We start from the raw sequence: 22,035 nt of genomic DNA, 5'->3' as shown, positions 1-22,035 counted from the left end.
ATTTGATAAATGTTTCATGCCCTGACACACATCAATACCTTTCCTTTAGACTATCTAGACTGGGTACATCTATGCATGAAATTACTTCGTCAGTGCTAAATGTGATGTGTACAGATCTTTTCAAGCCAGCAACCTGGACATTCTTAAATTTCTACAGTCAAATAAACTAGTAGAGTAATTTGCTAGTACAATGAAAATGAAAAAAAAAAGATTATTTGTTGGAAATCCATAGCTTTGGGATTTGTTAACCACTCTTAGGCTGTGGGCATTGAAGAAAATTTTTTAATTGCTAATAGTATATCTCTAATTGTAATTCTATAAGAACTTAAATGAAACAACAAACACTTTTAGTGTGGACTCAAAAGGTGATTCTAAGACACAAATAGAGGCCATCTACACTGCTAATGTCTGATCAGTCTGCAAGATCCAAATCACATCTCACTTTGTTATGAGTAATGTTTGTTAACTGTAATTATCAATAAAGCAACAAAACTATTGAGGAAAAAGAACAAATGCAGGAGGAAGAAAGAGTAAATTGAAAGAGTGATTAAATAAATGATTAAATAGAACTAAATCTAAAAGCACAAGTAAATATCTAATTTAGTGTGGTTGATATAAAAAAATGTAAATCATATACCAAGATTTGTGGAGTAGACAGCTAATATGCAATATCTCAGCTGTCTGAAGACCTGAGCTACAGTATATAGCTATCTGCAATTGTGATAGCATCCACTGTACCAAAAGACCAGCACGCTGGCACTGGATGCTCTTCAGAATCTTAAGAAGGGATTTCACCATGCTAAAAGAAGACCTAGGAGCCAATGTAACCAGAAGAATATCATCTTGATATGATACACTTGTAAATCAATAAGCAGTTCTTCACTTCCTAAATCACTACCAAATACCTAGAGTTGTGAGGCCACACTCAATCATAAGTTTATTTATTCACACCATTTAGAGTGTGTCTGGAAGGGAACCCTAACACCTAGCAACTCTTGTAGATGAACAGACTATTTAAAATTTCTATTGTGGCCACTTCTACATAATATTTGGAAAAGTCTGTCATGTATTAAATTCACATGTAGTAAACAAACTGTAAAAAAAAACAGGTCTAGACAGGAATACAGCACAGATGTGCGCAAAATTAAAATAACCCTGTCAAATAAATCACTCTGATCCCTGGTTTATAAAAGGGTACTTAAAAAATGAACCACTTCTTGGGATTAGAGGAATAAAGTAAGTAAATACATAAGCAAGAAACTAGTAGGATGTAGAATGTTTTATAGGAGCTACACTATGTCTGAAATGCAAATATCATAAGGATACAGTAAATAAATATTAAATTAGTGTTTTTTTTTTATTTGAAAAAAGTCCGATATTTAACATGGTATCTATAGACTTAAAGTAAAAATCTGCATCTGTAACAAAATTCAGAAAGTAATAAAAGCTTCTTCTAAATCTCCCAAAGATATTGTCTATGCCTGTGCAGTACTCACCTGTCAATGTCAATATCTTACCACAAACGGAGCAGTAGCAAGGGTGATACAGAGGAGGAGGGAGGGATTTGCATCGAAGAATGCAAACTGGGTTTGGAGATCAGGGTACAGGTATTTATATGGGCATGGTTAAGGGTAATACTTCTCTCTCAAACTTTCCTCAACTCAAAAAATGATAATAAACATGCAGATTTACATCAGATGTACTATACTACATGGACTTTGCATATATTTGTATCTATACTGACTTAAAACATATTTTGCTGTTCCTTTATACAGTAGATGTCTCTATTCACATTAGGCTATAAGACATGCCATTTCTGTGTTCAGATCTATTTCTGTGTTCAGTCTTGCACAATAAATAAGGATAAAATATTTTCCCCTTATGTGTTATTATGTATTCTATAGGACCAAAAACTGAAGAAGCTGAAAAGATTCAGACAAATATCAAGAGTAGACAAAGACATGGCAGGTGCCATTTAATGTAAATGAATGCTGAGTATTACATGTAGGTAGTAATAGCCTTATCTATACAATAAATTTGGAGACACTGAGTTTTAAAAACTACTTAAGGAAGACTTAAGTTGTTTTGGCACATTTAATGCATCTTCTAGACAATAAAATGCAATAAAAAGGCCAATAGAATGTTAGGATATTTAGTTGAACTTCTCAAATTTGTAGATGATACTAGATTAGGGAGGGTTGGCAAATATTGTAAAAGTAGCAAACAAAACAGCTAAAATTCAAGACTGTGCAGACACCTGGCAGGTGATGTTGAATGTAGGCAAGTGAAGGGTTTTGCATGTACAGTAGGTAGCAAAAATATAAAACTATAAATCCAAAATGGGAAACACTAAGAGAGAAGAGGCTACATATGAAAAAGACTTAGATGTGTATGTTGACACATTATTTACATCTTCTAGACAAGGCAAACAAAATGTTAGGATACATAGTTAAAAGTATAGAATTTACATCAACAGATGTAAAAAACTATGCATTTAACTTATAATGCCTTATTTAGAATATTGTGTACAGTTTTGGTCACCACATTAAGGAAAATATATTGCTACTTTGGAAGTCCAGGCTGATTAAACAGGAGCTGTTTAGTTTTGAGCAGAGAACAGTACAAGTGGACCTGATACAGTTCTCAAAGAACATTCATCAAGCTACCCCAGCAGACACCTTTAGAGTGAAAAGTGAGCCACATACAAGAGGACACAAGCAGATATCACCTGGAAGTGATTTTCAAACTGAGAAAAGAAGTACAGTGTGGAAGTACAGTATGGATCAACCTACTTAGCCTGATCCTGGGTTATTTAAAAAAAACAGCTAAGATGTTTCAATCAATTACCTTACCAAATGAGCATGAAAGGCTGAAAGGCCTATTCTCATTTGTCACTGTACTTATATGCTGATGACAAAAAGATTATTGCAACACTTGACAAATTCAAAACACCACAATCAAGAAAATGATATACAGTATAACACAAACACTGCGGTGGTGAAGCGGGAGCTGAGTTTGATCTACTTCCCTGTCCTCACCTATGGTTTCGAGCTGTGGGTAATGACTGAAAGAACTAGATCGTGGATACAAGCAGCAGAAATTAGGTTTCTCCGCAGGGCCACTGGGCTGACTCTCCATGATACGGTGAGGAGCTTGACCATCCGGAAGAGCCTCAGAGTACAGTCGCTGCTTCTCCAGATTGAGAAGAGCGAGTTGAGGTGGTTTGGGCATCTCATAAGGATGCCCCTCGGTCGGCTTCCGCTGGAGCTGTTCGGGGCACGTCCCACTGGGCAGAGACCCCGTGGCAGACCCAGGACACGCTGGAGGGATTAAATCTCTCAGCTGGCTTGGGAGCACCTGGAGATTTCCTAAGAGGAGCTGGAATCTGTTGCTGGGGACAGGGAAGTCTGGGTTGATCTACTCAGCTTGCTGCAACCACGACCCTCACCAGGAAAAGCGGAGTTAAAATGTATGGATGGATGGACAGACTAAGTAGACTATTAAAAAAAAATGGATTGGCTTTCCGACCAGGATGTATCCCGCCCTGCGTCCGTTGATTAACAGGATAGGATCTTGACCCTGAACTAGATAGAGCTGTGAGAAAATGGATGGATATATAATAATAATTTATTCACAATAATTACATTTCTACAGTTCTTCATTACAACTTCAAATTATGCAAAAGTTAAGGCGGTCTATATATAATGACATATCATATATTTAGTTCTATAAATTCTTTTAAAAATATAACATTTGTCATACAATGTTCATTAGCCAATAAGTTATTTTGTTTCAGGATTTACACATTAGCAGTAGTTATTCGTTATTACATATTTATTTGTTTTAAACTATAAAACATGCCAAATATTGTTTAAAACAGGCACAAACTTATTAAAATAATGTATTTACAAGATGGAATCTGATACTGTTTCAATCATTATCGATTCATACATTTGTTTTATTGAAATGATATTGAAACAATGTCTTTTAACAGATAATTTAGTCACAATTATTTCATGATGAGCCTGATGCTTGTAAATTGTGTGACTTCCAAGCAGTGGTGTGCAACTGCCTGAGCACTGTCAGGCTTGGTGGTTTTGAGCTAGCCAGGGCACTGCCGGCTTGCAAAACAGCAGCAAATCTTGAGTTTGTAAGACACCTCAAAGCTAACACATTATTAGTGAGACCTACATCAGGCTCCCATTCAAGCTAAGCTTGTCATAAGATTTGCAGTGTGAGAAATCATGAATGACTGAACAGGGAATGCTGCAGACTATATCCTTCCTGTGCTGGCACAAGAGTTGTAGTGGTGAGCCAGGATGACTGACAATTCCGAAAGGGTGTGTGTGCGCACACACAGTATACTCTATACAGGAATTGCATTGTCTTCAAGACTTTATATGTATGCTATTTAGCTATAAGCTAACCATCAATGGCAGAACCAGTGTGATATTGTGACATACCAGTAGTGATCCTGGATTATCATTGACCATTTAAACAAATATTGAGAAGTACAGTTAAAATCATTTTTATTACTGGCTTTCAAAATAAATATTCAAGAAATTCCTAAATTCTCCAACTAATCCTAACCAAGTCACCTCAAGAGAAATGTGTAAAATGCATATTGATAATGCAGTTTTCCTGTGTTTTGAATTGCATGATTAGGCAACACGGTTGTGCAGCAAATAGCATCACAACACTGGGGCCCTGGGATGCTATTTGCGTGGAATTATATGTTCTCCACATGTTCAGGTGGTTTTCCTCTGGGTGCTCCGCTCTGCTATGCCCATTTCCTGACCCTTCCATATATAGTGTGCAAATTTTAAAAACATTAAGCATAAAAAACTACAAATCAGTTTCTACTATGTTACAATAAATTAAGGCAGCCAATGGTGCAATTGCTTCCTCATAGTGCTCGGGGCCCAGTGGTTCAATTCTGACCGTGGTGTAAGTGTATGCATGTTTTTATCTGCTTGTGCCCTGTGGTGGACTGGAGTTCCATTTAGGGTGCATCTTGCCTTATGCCTGTTGCTTGCCGGGATAGGCTCCGGCTTCCCCACAGCGCTGATTTGGATAAAGTGATGGATGGATTTCCATGATTATCTTCAGTAGGGGTTACTCTGAATAACTTCTAAATGCAGTTCCATAGCAATAACAAAATATGATATGGTTGTGCTTTACAAACTCATGTTACCTTTTCATTGTTTTAATTTATCATTGTTAGCAGAAGACTGAAACCTATAACAATAGAGTAAGGCAAGGTGCAGGTGCAATCAGGCTACTATATACAGTTTCTCTCTGTACTAGGTTAGGTACCAAGATCTGCCAACAGTGGTTTATCTACATGCAAGACGTGTCTAAAGTGCCTCTGTGAAAACAAGTGGACCTTTTCATGGCTCATTGCCATTGTAACTTCCTCTAGTTTCAAATGGATTACCATGGACACAAATTCAGACTCTCTCCTTTCAGATCAGGTCCCTAAAAGTTTATATAATTTTACAAAGAGAACAGGCAGCCAAGATTTCTTTGGCATTGCTTCATTTTCAGAGCCAGCTTTACTGGTCAACCTTGGAACAATGGTGTCTTTTGTAACTTCAGATACAATCAGTTAAATTGTCAGCAGTCAGTGAAACTTCAGATGGACTTCCTGAAGCTAAGAAAAAGCCTTTTTCTATTTTCTCAGTCATTACTTCCTAAGTAAACATTTCTAAACATTTACAGTCAGATTATGGATGGTTTAAACATGAAGCTATTTAGTATTCTGTTTATACAATTAGCTGATTGGGAATGCCACAACCACACAAAAATGTTGATAATTTATAATAACAAATTAGACCCTATTGTTTATTTGGAGTCCCATATGGTAATACCCTGACAAAATTGTAGCTTGAAAGAACATATATAGTTTACAGAGCACTATATTTAAAGATAGAGGTCCAGACAACATTTGTAACTCCTGTTGGAAGACCATCTGTAACTTTATCTCCTTTTGCTTCTTCCTGGCCTGCTGCCCACAGTAAGGGCCCACAGAAAACATTTTTAAACAAAAATGTTTTAAATTAATATAAATGAGAAAATTGACTAACATTTGGACACATTCACAAGCCTTTTTCAGAAGACTGCTAATGAAGCCAAAAAAAGTATTCAAGGTTTCTGTAGTGTTGAATTATATAACTAATTAATGATGCTCAAGTTACAATAAACCTAAATGAAGACAATACAAGACTCTTTTCAAAGGATATTTTATTACTATGTTTAAATGTACCCTGAAGCATGTTCAATGTAAAGTCTATATCAGAGCCACAGTGGCTCATCAGGCCAGAGTTCATTTTCTGTAGGTTTCTCTGGTTTCCATAGCATTAAGTGGACTATGGAGCACGGGACTCCCTCCTGGATGGTACTCTGGTCTATCATAGGAATTACCCCCCAGCAATCCAGTAGCATGAAATAGACATAACTATTCTAATGACTGATTCCATCTCAGAATTCTATTGGGGAAAAAGAGAATCCCATTGACTTCAAAGAAAGATAAAGCACTGATTTTCTAGATACTATTCCCAGCTATACAAAAAACAAGACACATTGAAGATATAAAACTACATCATTATGTGAAGTACTGTATGTGCTTCTGCGTTGTCCCATTGTTTGGCTATAATATTTTATTTCTCCGTGCTGCTTCGGTTTAGGTAGTAATCCTAAAAAATGTTATGGATCTAAAGAAAATAGCTTCTTGCATCTATAAGCCCTTTGCTCATAAATTATAGCCATAATTACATAAGAATCTGACAGAACTCCTATAAAATGCATAAAATGAATTAGTAGTTCTGATGAATGACAGAGCTCTAAGAATGTTTTATGCATGTTTTTGAGTCTCATAAAGCACAACCACTAAATTTTGCATTTGGAGTTCTTGGTCTTTATTTATGGTCTATCACTGATACAAACTTTCTAGACTGCCACTTAACCAAAGCCAGTTTATAATTTTAAGTGTCAGTGGTTCAGATTTAAGAGGGGTTTCTGGCATGTAAAAAACAATCATTATCAGGCAATTCGTTTTATTTAGATTATTCATCACAGACTGAGAAATTACTTCAAAATGTGATAGAATTCAAAATAATTATTTCCACACTGAAATTACAGAAAACGTAGCTATTCATTTATTTAAATTAATGAATGTCTTGATACATACTATATAATATGAGCACAATTCTCACATACTGTACTGTACCATATGAACATGTATACACTATGGCTGCAATAGTAGCAGTAGCAGCCATGGTATCTTTGTTGTAAATATACTGTACTTGTGTTATACAAATGTAGGGGAAAATGTATTATGTTGGAACAACCTGAAGAATTCAAAAATCCAGAATAGCGAACTCCACTGTAGAGACTTTCAGAAGTGTCAACCAAATACAGATTCTCAAATAACACCTGGCTGGAAGAGCACAGAAAGGAAGAGACATTACTTACTGTATGACCTTTTCAGTCCATACTGTAGGAATTGGTTAGTTAGAAATAGAAAAAACGTTTCAGACCCTAGAAGTAAATATATCATCAGTGATTGTATAAATCTTGATAGACTGTATTTATCAAAACATATATAAGAATTAAAAATAGATCTATAGTAATTAATTTCACTATTTGTTAACATTAATGTGCTAATCTAGTTGTGAACACTAGATATTATTAAACTACTTCAAATTAAATGTATTGACCACGAAAAGATGTAGTTACTTTTACTCGATATTGTACACAAGGTGCTATGATTAAAACATACTGGAAAAGCAGCCTTTACACACTGCCTAAATGGTGGATGTTGATGGAACTGAGATTTTTAACTATTTTAATATTACTGTATTCAATTCATACCCCATACTTCTTATAACTGTAACATGCAGAAAGTACCCTTCTAAATTATTATTTTTTTGTTCCACTGCAACTGGAAAGGTCAACCCCTTCGTGCAAGAAGACAGGCCAATTATTACCAAACAGCCATTACAAAGTGACTCAAGGGTCAATGAAGAAATAGCAGAGTGAACCCAGCAATAAGATGTGATTCAAAGTGAAAATAGGAAATAAAATAAAAAAGCATTAATCATAAATGAAAGACACTACTGCTATTACTACTAAATAAAAAATATTATTATTTGCTGGGTATAAATTATATTCTAAGAAATTAAATTCTTATTGTCTCCTTCCCTTTTCCCTTTAAGATTACACAAATAAATACTGAATAGGCCAGGTAAAGTATGCTGGTGTCATCCAAGGACTGGATTGCAACAAACTGTAATAGAGAACTGGCCACAGGCCAGTTTCATCAAGCATCATGACCTGGGGTGGATCAGAAAATTATTACAGCAACTTGCAAGGAAAAATAAGAAGGTTTGGTTGTTCATCTGCCAAATTTCAATTCATACATTGTGGTTCTAAAAACTTTGAGTTATCACAACAAAATGGCAGCAAGACAACCATATAGATACTGTATAAAAGGGCATAATAGTGCCTAAGCTGTTAATAGTATGCTCACTAGAATGATACGTAAGATACATAAGAATGGTTACAAATGGGAGGAGGCCAAAAGTTAATCAGGAGAAGAGTGTTTTTTTAAGTTACAGTAGCTAAAGTTACAAGCTGTACAGTATATAAACAATGAAGAAAAAGTAACGGTAATTAAGAATTCTTTTTGGATTAGGCAGGAAACCTATTTTTACATACATTCATCCTATTGATAATAGAAGTACAGTATATGAAGCACAGAATGAAGTTTGGAGTTAGATGACCTATCAGTTATTGAGCAGGGGCAGTTTGCATGACAAGCCATGTTCCTCAACTTGATTTATGTCATGTTGCTGGTGTAAAATACAGTAATCACTCATCCACTGGGATTAAATTGTTCAAAAGCCTTGTGGTTTTTGAACCACAAAACCCTAGTAGGCAATAACAAAACACTATAGGAAAATTAGGTTAGCTTAACAGGTCTGTGGTTACACATCATTAAAGTCTGCTTTAGCTCAATAAAGACAATAAAATCAATGAATGTAAGATAGGACAAACAATACAATTAAAAAAGATATTATTGTACCAAATATATTGTTGTATTTCTCTTGAATCTCTGCATCATGATGAAGATAAGATGGTAAGGAGTTGTATCATTAGAGGAAGAAGGGTCAGACTTTTCCTGCAAGACCTCTGAGATATCATTTTGAGACAACTGTTTTGATGATGAATTGTTAGCAACAGGTGCAGATGATGAAGGTTTGCTGGAATGGTTCAACCACAGTCTGTGATGGCTTTTTGTAGAATATTGAGATGGTAGCCACTTCAAATTGGTTTGGAAATACCTTTGCACTTCCTTATGTAGCATTATCATCCTTGCTTGAAGTTAAAGCTTCACTCCTTAAAAAGATCGTTCTCCATAAAGCATTCTCAGATCAGAAGCAAGAAGCATTCCTTTGGCAAAATGAGAAACAGTTATATGAGCTTTTCAAACTCATCCTTGCCTAACACCTTACTTAAAAAGCTTGAAAATTTGGAGCCTTCGCTCCCAATTGCATCAAATGAAGCAAAAGCTTCCAAGTCTCACAGACCATCTGCCCAAATTTTACACTAATATCCAGGTCAGGCTGTTTTACCTCATCGAGTGACACTTTTTGACAATGATGCAGTCAGTAAGTCTGTACCTTTTTCAACACTCTGTCATTGTAGGTCTTGGATCATTCTCAACAAGATCCAAAATCTACCTGAAGGTTCGGCATATTGCATACAGTAACTCTTAAGTAACTAAGTTATTCTGATACCTTGGTCCAGGAGTTGGATAAGGGTCGTAGTGTTTAGGGGTGACAAGACAACTTTATGTTTGGAGTGGGCAAACTCCAAAGTCCAAATCATCCAAAATGACCAGCATGTAAAAGGCAAGATTCTTCTTAGAAAGGTACTGCATTACCTCATGAACTATATACTCAAATTCCACAGTTGCTGAGGGTTTACTGTAACTGTATCAGTTTTTCACAAGAAAGCCTAAAAAGCTTTGGTTATGCAGCAAAATGAGAATGCCAGCTTGGATTATAAAGGACTAATATTTTTGTTACATATTTAATCACCTGGAGGCGGGGCTCCCCAGCTGCTTGGTAACCAAAGGAACTTGTCCGAGTGTAGGTGGAACTATAAAAGTAGGTGGAACTTTTATAACCATGATTCCACAATCATCGGTGCACAATTGCCTGAGCACCACCAAACATTGGGTTGAGATCATACATCAAGGGCTTTTCTATCTCCTGCTGAAAAGACAACACCTCAGACTTCCCGCATAGCTACTGTAGATCTTTGTTGTTGGTAAGAGATGTGCCTCTGTACTGATCAGCACTAAGCAAACTGTACAGAACTGCATTGCAGGTGGCACTGCCCTCTTTGAGCCATCTGTCTTTTCATATCACAAGCTATGCAGTCCTACACAGCTAGTTCAAAATCATTTTCAAATTTTCTTTAAAAAAGGCTTATCTTTTCCAGTATACCAGCCAAGTATGAAGTTGCCCAGTTGTCCAAAGAAAGGCACATTTTAAAATGGCAAGAACAAAGATCTTGCAGTAACATTACCTTTCCACTATTTGGAAACCTTATTAAATTAAATCAAAGTGTGTCCCTCAAAATTTTGTTAAGCTGCACTTTAAAACAGTTTAAAAACGTTTAAAACATTTGGACCTGCATAAATGTAACTCCTTATTATCTAAGTGCTCATATGATAGCATCAATTGAGTTAAGCTCCTAAAATATATTATTTTAATACAAGAATTACATTTTTTAGCATAGTCCTGACTACCCATGACAACCAAGCTGAAACAGAAAAAAACAGAATATCCAGCACAGATGAGAGGGGTGACAGATAAGTTCTCTATCCTACTAAACCAGTCTGGGAATTTAACTGCAGAATTCTCCATCACATTGTACAAGTAGAAATGCTCTTCTTTGGTTAATGTACAAATCTGCATGATTACACCTTCTCCTTTTAAAATCATCAGTTTGCATTGCCACAGCTAGTTCAGACAGGATGGCAGCCTTGTCTGGATCACATTCCCCAGAAACCTTTAGGGAGTGAGCTGCTGCTGAAGACACTTGGGACAGGTGATAGTTTAAAAAGCAGAAAGCAGAGGCTTTCTGTGTATTTCTAATCTGCTATCTGGAAACAGAGGGCAGACCCTCTGTTCACACAAATAACCTGGGAGGAAGGAGTGACCAAGCCTGGAACTATGGATCTGGAACTCTGAGTTTGATTGAAAGAGTTTTGTGAAGAGTCTCAAGGAGAGATGGGGATTGTGAAGAGTCTAAGTGATACTTAACTTTAGAAGTGTTTGGTTCTGGAAGCTAGTAGGTAGCTCAGCTCCCTGGCAGAATAGTTTGGAATTTGAAGTGTAGTCAGAAGCTTAAGTTTTTTTTCTTTGGTTTAAAGGTGTAATTTATTCTTCTGTAAACTCTAAATTGCACTGTTTTTTAAGCTTACGGCTGTATTAGTGTGTCTGTTGTTCTGGTCCCACCTATTTTAAAGAACTTGTTATGGCACACCCAACGGGTTGTCACAGCATGTACTGTACATAATAAAAGCATGAACAGATGGAGGACCTCTACATGTAAACTGTGATACGTCACTGTTCAGAAGCACTCGCATATTTATAAGAAATCCATTTTAAAACATAAAAACTATTGAGGTGTCTTCAGTTAAACTGGAAATAATGTTATTCTTGTTTCAAGCAGTAGATAAAACACAGTAGCCTCATTTAACCTGCTTTGTAACTTATTGAACCTACATGGAAGTGGGCTTTTACAGCTACAACCTCAATTTACATTATTTAAAAAATCAAGTTTACCATCTTGCACATAAATCTCCAAGTATTGAAAAAAACATGGCAATTTACAAGCACATTCTCCGCTAATGGTATGATGTGAATTGAATCTGTCAGCCCTGTTTTTTGAACAGTGGTTACAATAACTAGATATGCAAAGAGTAAGGGCCAGAACACTTACAGAGAGCCTGAAAAGAGTGAAATAATAAATTCCAAAACTTTCTTGTTGTCATTTCCAAATGATTTCACATTACTCTTCAGCTTTAACCAGTTATGACATGGATAAAAAGTGAAGGCAACATTTGGGAAATAATGTACTTTTGTTAATTAAATGCAAATATTTCTGCAATGTCTGGTCCTAGTTATATACTTTCAATCTCAGGATAGTAGTTCCCAGGTTCTCTGCAATAACAAGACTTCAAACTTTTGTAAAACATTGTAAAAACCCTGCCAAATATCTTGTCTAAAATTAGTTATTAACACTTGTCAATGCTTCATGCTTCAAATACAGCAGAACCCTTCATCAAGACAAACAGACAGGTACTGTATCTGTCTAGCCAAAACGTTTTTCATAACGAAGAATTGTGTCTGCTGAAACACTGACGTGTTAATTAATAAATCATTTTGGAGTAGAGAGAGTGTCCTCCTAATTGATTCTACTATTTTAATTGATTTTTACTGGACAGCACTTACACAACGAATTAAGCCACCTTAAAACTCAAAAAGGCTTGATAGTCTACCCTTCTCAGAATGTTAAGCCTTTGAAATCTGTTTTGACCTTATGTTTATGTTTCAAGAGGCTGACAAAGAATAACATAGTCCCTCCTTTTGAAGACTGTTTATGTTTGAAAGTTGTGACTTATTCTGTTATAATGGACACAGATTCAATACCTCTTGTGCCATGAGAATCTGGACTGAGGTGTTTGTAGCATGCTGTCTTAAGACTGAATTATTATTATAGACTGAAATATTGTCTTAGAAAATATAAATGTAATGTAACACTTACACAATTTACTATCATTTGTTAAAAACAGCTCAATTAAACTGTTCCTTGTCCTGCCTCTTTTCGCATCCAGGTCAGCTTTTACAATCATATTTCAAATGCAATAGAACATGTTGGACTGCACAGTATGTAATCACATTAGTGTTATATTAATTCTACATTTATTTTCATTATGAAAAAGGACCAAAGCATATGGCTCTTAGACTTGTGCAATTCTCTCTGACCAGCAGTCTTCTGTACAATAATAATCAACATATAAATATAAAAAAGCTGATCTGAAATGTACACTTTCGTTTCAGGGAAAAATGTATTATCTGGTCACAAACAAAGGGATGTGTGGGTAAGCCAACAAAGCTTACACAGGAATTGGGGTAGCAGGTGCAAACAAAGCTGTAATGAAGGAAACGAATGACAGGATTTCTTTTTAGCCCTGTCCCATCTGTGAAAATCTGATATACTCTGGGAATTAAGCTATGGCATTAAAATGTTGAAATACCAATACACGATTGAAAAGTAACCGATTTATCAATTGCATCGGAACCCCCTCAAATTAAAATGTAAAAAATCAAACTTTATAGGAAATAGGAAATAGGAAGGCCATTTATTTCTTACAGAGGGTGAAATTGTGAAAAAGAGAAGCATTGTACACATTTTAGTAGTGTTGCCTTTGTTTTAACATTTGCACTCAACATTTTCAATAAGGAAAGAAACTGCAATGTTCAATTATTATATTAACTGACAGATTTCATTTAAATATTTCTATGCTCTTTTATAACATTACTTAAATATTCATAATATTCATTTTAGTGATATATTCACATATTCAACAAATGTTGTTTTGTTTTTCCCTTTAGTTTTCTATAAACCCACTAGACATACTGTACATTTGCACAAAAAAGCAAATGTACTTCTTTGCTGTAAAGGAGTTTAACTACATTTCTGCAGCAAGATGAATAATGAATGAAAAAAGTATTGAATCCAAATTTTCTGACTGTGTTTATGAAATTTATAACAATACTTTTTTATCATGAAACAGAACTTTTTCAGAGTTTTTTTTTTTAAAATACTCCCATTAACATTTTTAAAAGGCTCATTAGGGGCTGTCTAGATGCCTAACAAAGGTCTAGACCACACACACACACTTCAACTCTGCAATACAGTTATAAAGATGTTATATTAAGCATGATAGATATTAAATTCTAACACAATTATAAGTGTTTACTTAGAGATACTGATACATTGTCTATCACTTTTCAAAACAATAAAAGTAGTCATTTTAATTGCAATAGCAAATTGTTTTTATAAGAAATGTTCAGTGCCAAGTTAAAAAAAAAATCTTACAACAATATCATTATTTGATCCCCCCCCCCCAATTAGTTTTTGAAATAAATATAAAAACATCAATAATTGTATACTCCTCAGTCAATTGATACATAGAAGACACCATGATAATGAACACAATGATCAGTCACGAGTGACACTGCAATTAGTCATAAGCCATGACAACCCATTAAAGCTGTTTCAAAACCAGCCTTGGTGGTAGGAAACCATAAAATCAGAAGAAAGATTAAATAATGAGAAAAAGTGTTGTAAGCTTTTTTTTCTGTGGATTAAAGCCTGACTCTACACAATTCCCCCTGGCTTGGTGTAACGATGACAGACAACAAGAGCAATGCTAGTCCATTTGTGTAAGCTATCCAAGCGTTGTAGCTGTTCCCATGTTAGGAAGAACATTGTACTTCATTACTTTATATTACCCAGTATGGGTTTTCTCTCACAGTCGTGTTGCCACTCAGACAAATCACTGGCAGATTGAGTGTCACAGTCACATAACCTCATACAAAGGACCAAGGACTCCCTGTGAAGATATGCAGTGAAGAATACTGCCAACACTAAAGAACATTCTCTCTGCCAGTTCACACAAAACAAATCTTGCAGCTGACAGCATAATTCACAAGAGTCTAAAACCCACTCAGACTAACAGGCTAGCTTCCCAAGTCTTTATTTTATTTTAATTCAGCCTTATTTGTTGAAATGGAAAAGGAAAGAATTATTCTGAAGCTAAATGTATTCCTCTCCGTGCTTGAATGAATACTGTTGAGACTAATACCAACTAATCTGGTCATCAAATACCTCTGTTGCTCACTACTGGAAATCTGTTTCCTTTTTCAACAAATTCAGAGAGAGTGGAACTACAGAAGGACATGCTGTTTAGCAGGAACCTGAAAGCAGGAAAGAGCACACAAAAGCTTTTTCTTCAATACTATCATTCAGCTTATGTCATTTGGAACAAAAAAGACAGATTCCTGGATGTAAATCGTGCACTGCCACTGAAATGCCAACCAAAGTTCAGTAGTAGCATAGTGAATTACCATTTGTTCAGTTAATATAAACTAAAATGTATGTTTATGGCTTATTGGATGATGAAAGTGACCATGTTGTAAATACTATACAGTTCTGTAACATTTTGATTATAAAGTAGAACACATTAAATACTTTTTTGCTTATTGTTAAGGATTTTTTTTATTTATTTACAGTATGTGTTATTATTTATCATCATTTCCATGTGTTTTGTAAGTAATCCTGGATACGGACATCTTATAATAATGAGTAAAATCTACTTGTTAACCATACTGTAATTCTCACTCTCTCTTTGAAGTAAAAAGGTGGTCGTACTATAATAATGGACTATAATAGTTATAAAGCCACAAGAAAATGCAGTTACTGATTTACACATTTATTCTGCTCATAATTCATGGTCATGGCAAACAATGGAGCATTAAGTTTCTAATTGACATTTAAAATTGAAGGGCCACACCCACCTAAGTACAGTATAAACACAGGTAATGACCATCCCTTTTCCAGCATAGAATGTCATTACTTTGGCAGTAGCTCCTTCATTTCACCTAGTGAAGTTAAATTGGGGTCTTGTCCTTATGGTTAGATTCTGGTTCCTTAATGAGATAAATCCATTTTGTATTTCGAATTGCTCATGTATGGTACTAGACTGCTCAATACTATGGTTAGTGTGCAGTGACTGAATCATTAATTTGAATAACCTACAACAACAATAAACAAAAAAATGTGATGTGCATCGGCCTCCCAATGTAAGCGTGGCTTGTGTTGCTCATCCCTAACTAGCTTTCAATGTATGCCCATCAGGCATCTCCAAGCCCTAAGCCAAACAGCCACCACCAACAATTGTGAAATCCACTATGCCAAAAGGTCAGCATCCCACTGTGGGGGAGTTTAATGCTACTGGGAGTCATAGGCAGTGATGTCATCCTAACACATTCAACTACAAGGAACAAGAACAAGTTTATTCCATGCTGAAAAGAGAAGAAAATAAAGAAGAAAAGAAACGCAATGTTTCTGCCGTGGAGCCTTCGTCAGGTGTGTCATGGAATAAACCTTTACTTGTTCCTTTGCAGCCGATGCATGCTGATGCACCTACCTACTTGAACATTCATCTTACTGTATACACCATAAGACCTATAGCAAATACATTTCAAAACTCAACTTCATTCAATATACACATAGATGGAAATGCATTTGAAATATATTTTCTATACACAGTTTACAGGAAAAAAAGACATTTTTGGAAGGAACACAAACTATTGGCTTCAACCGTATAAGCTTCCCAGTCATGTGGTTGGACCTGGTACTTTTGAGTCCATTCAAGAAATGGTTGAATGAGATCCTTGAATCAATTAACTACCAAATGGGTCAAATGGGATGAATGGCCTCCTTTCGTTTGTAACCTTTGTTATATTCCTAAATAAAACCTTACTGGAGAAAATCATGATAATGTGTAGAATTTCAAATCTTGTTGTGAAGAATGTTATTTTGTTTTGTTTACTGATTTGGTTTTAGTTCAGATTGAAGTATCATATAATATTCTTCTTTTTCTCATTTGAATGGAAAGGATTAAAATCTACAAATATCTCAATATTTTTTAGTTACCTGTGAAGTAAAAGGTCCTGAATCACTCATAATCAAAAATTAATGGACTAACATCTAGCAGTGGATGTCTGAACCTTTACCACCACAGAGTCTGTAGATACTTTTTTACAACGATGAGAGATGGACTCAATTCTTAAAGCAAAATAATATGTAAATACCCTTACATTTGAGAAAATACAATACTTTCCACATTATTTATATGTACATACATCTTTGTAGCCATTTTAAAATGTTGTTACAATTACTTTTCTTTTTTCTGTCTTTAAGTTAAATTAAGATATAGCACCTGTGAGACATCCAAAGGAAAAGTGCACAGTTTGCCTATGGATGTCACTAACAATGATTCCCTTCTTATAGTGTCTTAAAATACATATTTTTAAATATAGATTTTAGTTCTTCTTACATTTTTATCACATTTTGAAAACTAACCTAACAAATATCCAACCAAATATCTAGCATGTGGGAAAATGTTAGAACACAGAAATACCACATTTAATACAGCATTATTTTATATACACTAGCTAATATTTTAGTTTTAGTTCTCAAAAAGACTCAAACCTTCTCCTATACAGATTAAACCTACAGAAATTTGGTCTCTTCCTAAACTACACCCTTCAAAGGGTAGGCTGACCCTGAATTCTTTATTTCTACAGAATGTGTTTACTTTGTCAGCTCATGAAAGCCTGATTTTTACTGTGACAAAACTGCCTAATCAATTATTAACGAAGTAAATTGATAGTTTTGCAAGAGGAATAAATGGAATCAGGCTTCTGTGAATGATCCATTGGTATCCTAAGATTTTATTGTTTGATGAGTCCTTTCTTGGTATTGTAACACCACTGTACAGAATGTGACATACCGTAATAGGTGGAATGGTTGCATACAGTATAAAACAGTATAATAAGTTACTCAAAATACCATATATTACCATGTAATATTAGCTATTTCAATGATTGCAGAACATGTATTATCATGTGCCTAGCAAAGCAACTGAATGAAAACCTTAAGAAACAAGGATACAATTAGATATCATAAAGAAATGCAAGGCAAATACTGTATGTAATCTATAGTACTCTTTTCTGAAAACAGGTGGTGTCGATGTTTCATTCACTATAATTTCATTCACTTTAATAGCTTTTCCTGCAAGACCATACCCCCAATGAAATGTCACTTTCTTTGTGATTGAGAATTCATCAAAGCATCATTTATACTATTCAGAATGAGAAGGAAAAAAATACAGCTCACTATTGAGCAGGTACCAACACATTAAAAATCCCAGTTCAAAAGCTTTGTTACAAAGGCATCTTTTTTTTTTCAAGAGAACGGATAAAAAGCTGGCTTGGGTATCTTTTTAAATCTTTGTCTGGATTACTATCCAAAAGATTAAACCAACCATATCAGTCTGCTCTGTGGAACTTTTCTACAGAACATGAATAATAATGAAGCTGCATTCAGAAGCTGAATCTTTTAAATATGTCAAATCAATTTAATTTTTTTATTTGGTTTTTCTTTTTAGATTAGAAAGTAAGTGTGGTATTTATAGAACTAAACATTTCCTAATTTCTGTTTTCCTATTTTTTAAATGTTTCGTTTTTCTTACTTGAAACTCAAACTATTAAATAATAAACACTATACTGTATAGGTTGTTGGAAATGAAATAGATACAATTAATCTCTCAGCTAAAAGGATATGGTGGGTTTCAATGGCCATAATATTACTGCACTAAAACGTTTAAAATCTATTTTTAGGAGCTGTTAATTAGCTATTTAATTAACGGCAGTACTTATGACAACTCTAAATATATCTACGCACAATTTTAAAGCTTTGAGATTAAAATTTAAAAAGAAAGTTTCCAAAAATCACTCAAATTACACAGCTTTAACTATTCTACAACTGTCATTTTTTCAATCAAAAAACAGTTAATTTGAGCGTTAAAAGTTGAGTTCTCTTTCTTGTATGTAGAGTGCCCCAAACAAAAACTTTGACTTTTAAGAGTCCTACATAGCTTGCTTATTGTATTTCTTCAAAGTATTAATTCTATATAATTATAAAACTAGAACATAATCAAAGATTTCAGCACACGTTTTCTATCCACTTTTGAGATAGCCATAGCGTCAAGGCTATTGAAAATAAAAAGACTGCATAATTGTTCACTGTATAAGGTAAGAAAGGTAGGAAACACGAACTCGGTCATACTGAATAATTAACGAGGCTGAAATTGACTGAATAATTACTAGTTTCATGGTTCTTCCTGGTTTCATTGTCAAAGCAAAAGGTTATATATAATTGGAGTCCAATGAGCACCAATGAGTCCAATGTTTCATCTGGACGGCTCAAGGTATGAGGAAAGACAGGTTTAAGATCTCGGCACGTCACCACACAAATCAAGGAGAATGCCATTACAGTAACAACGACTTCTTAAAAAGCCGATAATCTCTGGTTGTCTGCTCTATCGCGCAAAATTTACAGCAGCGCTAAAGTACATCTTTAATTGTTTGACGTATCATTTGACAAACGGCATGCAGTATGTAATTGGGTTTATAGAGGCAGGACCCAGTGATGATGTCATCTATGATTAGTTTTCCAGCACACAGTGTTGAATAATAGGTGACTGTAATATATACAAGCTTAGAAAAAATAAGTAATTGGAGGTGTTCATCATAAAAAGACTCCTTATAGTAGTGTACTAAATACGAGGTGATCCAGATGATCAGATGCTGTTTTTTTGCACATTTGCACAAAAGACATAAATCAGTTCGCATCCATAAAATAACACATGGCATACACCTGGCTTTTACTAAACCACAGAAGTGTGATTTTTAATTAATTCATATTATTTAGTCAAAGCAGTCAGTATCTTACTGTGTGATAAAGTGAGCAACAACAAGCAAACCAACCAGTTTCTTCATTACTTCACTGTATAATTAGGAGACAATAACTATTATGTTTTAATGACCACACAGCTGATACTGGTCACTGACGAACACACTACTGAAAAACACACAATGGGGATTTTATACCTTAAATGACATTCAATAAATTGTCAATTAAAGTGAATAATAATCCCAGAGATATCTGAAGTTCAAATAGTCTGCTTTCATATGTAGATGAGACAACCAGCTTGTCATTTCCAAACAGTACCTTGCTAATTCAGCGTGAAATCTTTTGCGATTGCACCAAATTTTGCCATGCAATGGAATTGAGCTCGTTTTTCAGAGGCTACTGTAGAAAAGGAATGAAGTAAAGTGAAAATCCTTACCGAACTGAAAAATGAAAAGCAGCTGACAGAGCGCGAGAAAGCTGGAAATTGACAGTTCCATATTTTTCATTTTCAAGTCCAGGAGTTGAGCAAAAATGGTAAAAAATCGTTTTTTTTTCCGAAATAAAACTGTACTCCAGTGGCGTATATGGATGCTATATTTGATTCATACCGGTGGAATATCGTTTTTCCCCTCAACATTCGCTCTTCGATCTTGAGTATCTAAAGCCGAAGCACGGCTATAGCCTGAAGACTGGGTACTCCGGTGTGAATGAAGGGAGAATAATTGTGACTGTGCACCGCCCACAGCCATCTCTTCATGCAACACAGCTTAGTTGAACACAAACTACACAGGAGGAGCCACGGTTTCCACGAAACTTGTGATATTCAAATCAAAATAATTAGACCCATCGTCCAATATCAGATATCAGATAATATCAGTTTAATTTCAAATAATATGTGCATAATACCAATTTGGCAGACCAGAAGCATGAATAAAAAGTAATTGTTGCTTTCAAACACAAATTATTAATAGAACCTCTGATTATGAGTTTTCATAAACTTTCTACGAACAAATAAAATGCATCAGGTACGAATTTGTAAGCGAAACGGTCGCAAATATTTAAAGAATTAAACGACTTCTCAATAATATACAGTACTGTAAATTATTTGGAAAACAATATGAGAATGATCATCAGAAATTGAAGACATCTACGCCAGTAGAGTCAAATGTACAATTAACCCAACAAGTGATAACCAGTCAAATAAGAAATTGATTGTTTCAAAGTTTCTGAAACATAAAAGAAAAAAATAAACTAAATTCTAATATTATTAAAGTATTAGCACCCAGGCCACATTCAAAACAGAACATAATACATTACATATACAGGTATCTGTTTGTGAAGAGTGTGTATGTAGATGAAACCACGATACAACAATATATTTCAGAGGATGAGATTCTGTAATGTTGGAATGAAGGGCAATGACCTAGCTAGAGAGAGGCAGGATTCCTATGAATGTAACACAACAGATCAGCAGTGACCCTGAAAACATAGGAGTAGTTGAGGGACATTAGGTCAAAAGAAAGAGATTGGAAGGGGTGTGAGTCTTCATTTCAAAAGAGGCAAAATCTTCAGAGTCGACAGAGAGCTTTGTCACATTCACAGTTACACACTGCCTATACACATAAACCCCACACAGAAAGCTAACCAGCCAGCTTTGAACTGCTATGGCCACTTTTTTACTCTCTTTCTTTCTCTTTAGGCAGAGAATGGAATGAGAAGGCTTATGGTGGCACAAGCTTTTTTGTATTGACATAAAAATAAATTTTTTTTTTATTCATACAAGTGAACAATATTTTAATTTGCAAAGGAACAAGTAATAGGTTTATTCCATGCTGAAAAAAAGAAGAAAGAAAACACGTTTCGGCCGTGGAGGCTTCTTCAGTTGTGAGAAGGCTCCATTGCCGAAACGTTGTGTTTTCTTTCTTCTCTTTTCAGCATGGAATAAACCTATTATTTGTTCCTTTGCAGCCTACGTATGCTGATGGCAAAAAAAACCCCCAAAAGAAGCATTGTAAGAAAATATTATTTCAATGCTGTATCGCCTACTTCACTGAATGAGTAGTGCTAAGATTTCAGTGGATCTATATATACTGTATATATCTTTATAATTTAAATAATTAAATATTAGATAAATATGTCTCAAACCTTAACCCAAACTGCTTTGTTAAACATTCTCTGTGAGGGAAAAAATAGTCCTTTTCTTTTCTTTTTTTTAAGTGGAGATCTGAAACAATTTAATGACTTCACAAAACCTGAGTTCCACACAAATGTGATTCCTTTTTCATCTAGTGGCAGGATTTTCAACTTCAATAACATACCCCCCTAGTGTTCTCTGCTGTTACCCTTTGGAATAAATTTACATAATTTATCCTAGATTATCTTTAATTTATGCAGGTTCAGTTACTAGGT

At 34.9% G+C, this 22,035-nt stretch overlaps 1 protein-coding gene across 5 annotated transcripts in view; it reads right to left on the bottom strand.

The window, feature by feature from the left end:
* The window catches only part of LOC148655029 (receptor-type tyrosine-protein phosphatase zeta-like), an 89,856-nt gene extending 69,487 nt beyond the window's left edge, over positions 1–20,369 (bottom strand). For 2 of the 5 annotated variants that reach the window (XM_088645107.1, XM_088645108.1), the window contains exon 1: positions 20,063–20,369. In XM_088645107.1, coding sequence (XP_088501233.1) covers positions 20,063–20,132 — 70 coding nt within the window. In that variant the 5' untranslated portion in view covers positions 20,133–20,369. The remainder of the gene's footprint in view (positions 1–20,062) is intronic. The other 3 variants (XM_088645110.1, XM_088645111.1, XM_088645112.1) reach the window with 3 other exon arrangements.
* Positions 20,370–22,035: the final 1,666 nt, after the last annotated feature.

Source organism: Lepisosteus platostomus, chromosome 9 (assembly GCF_059453375.1).
Source record: "Lepisosteus platostomus isolate fLepPlt1 chromosome 9, fLepPlt1.hap1, whole genome shotgun sequence".
NCBI lineage: Eukaryota > Metazoa > Chordata > Actinopteri > Semionotiformes > Lepisosteidae > Lepisosteus > Lepisosteus platostomus.
The sequence above is the reverse complement of the archived record's forward strand: the minus strand, read 5'-3'. Positions and strand labels throughout refer to the sequence as shown.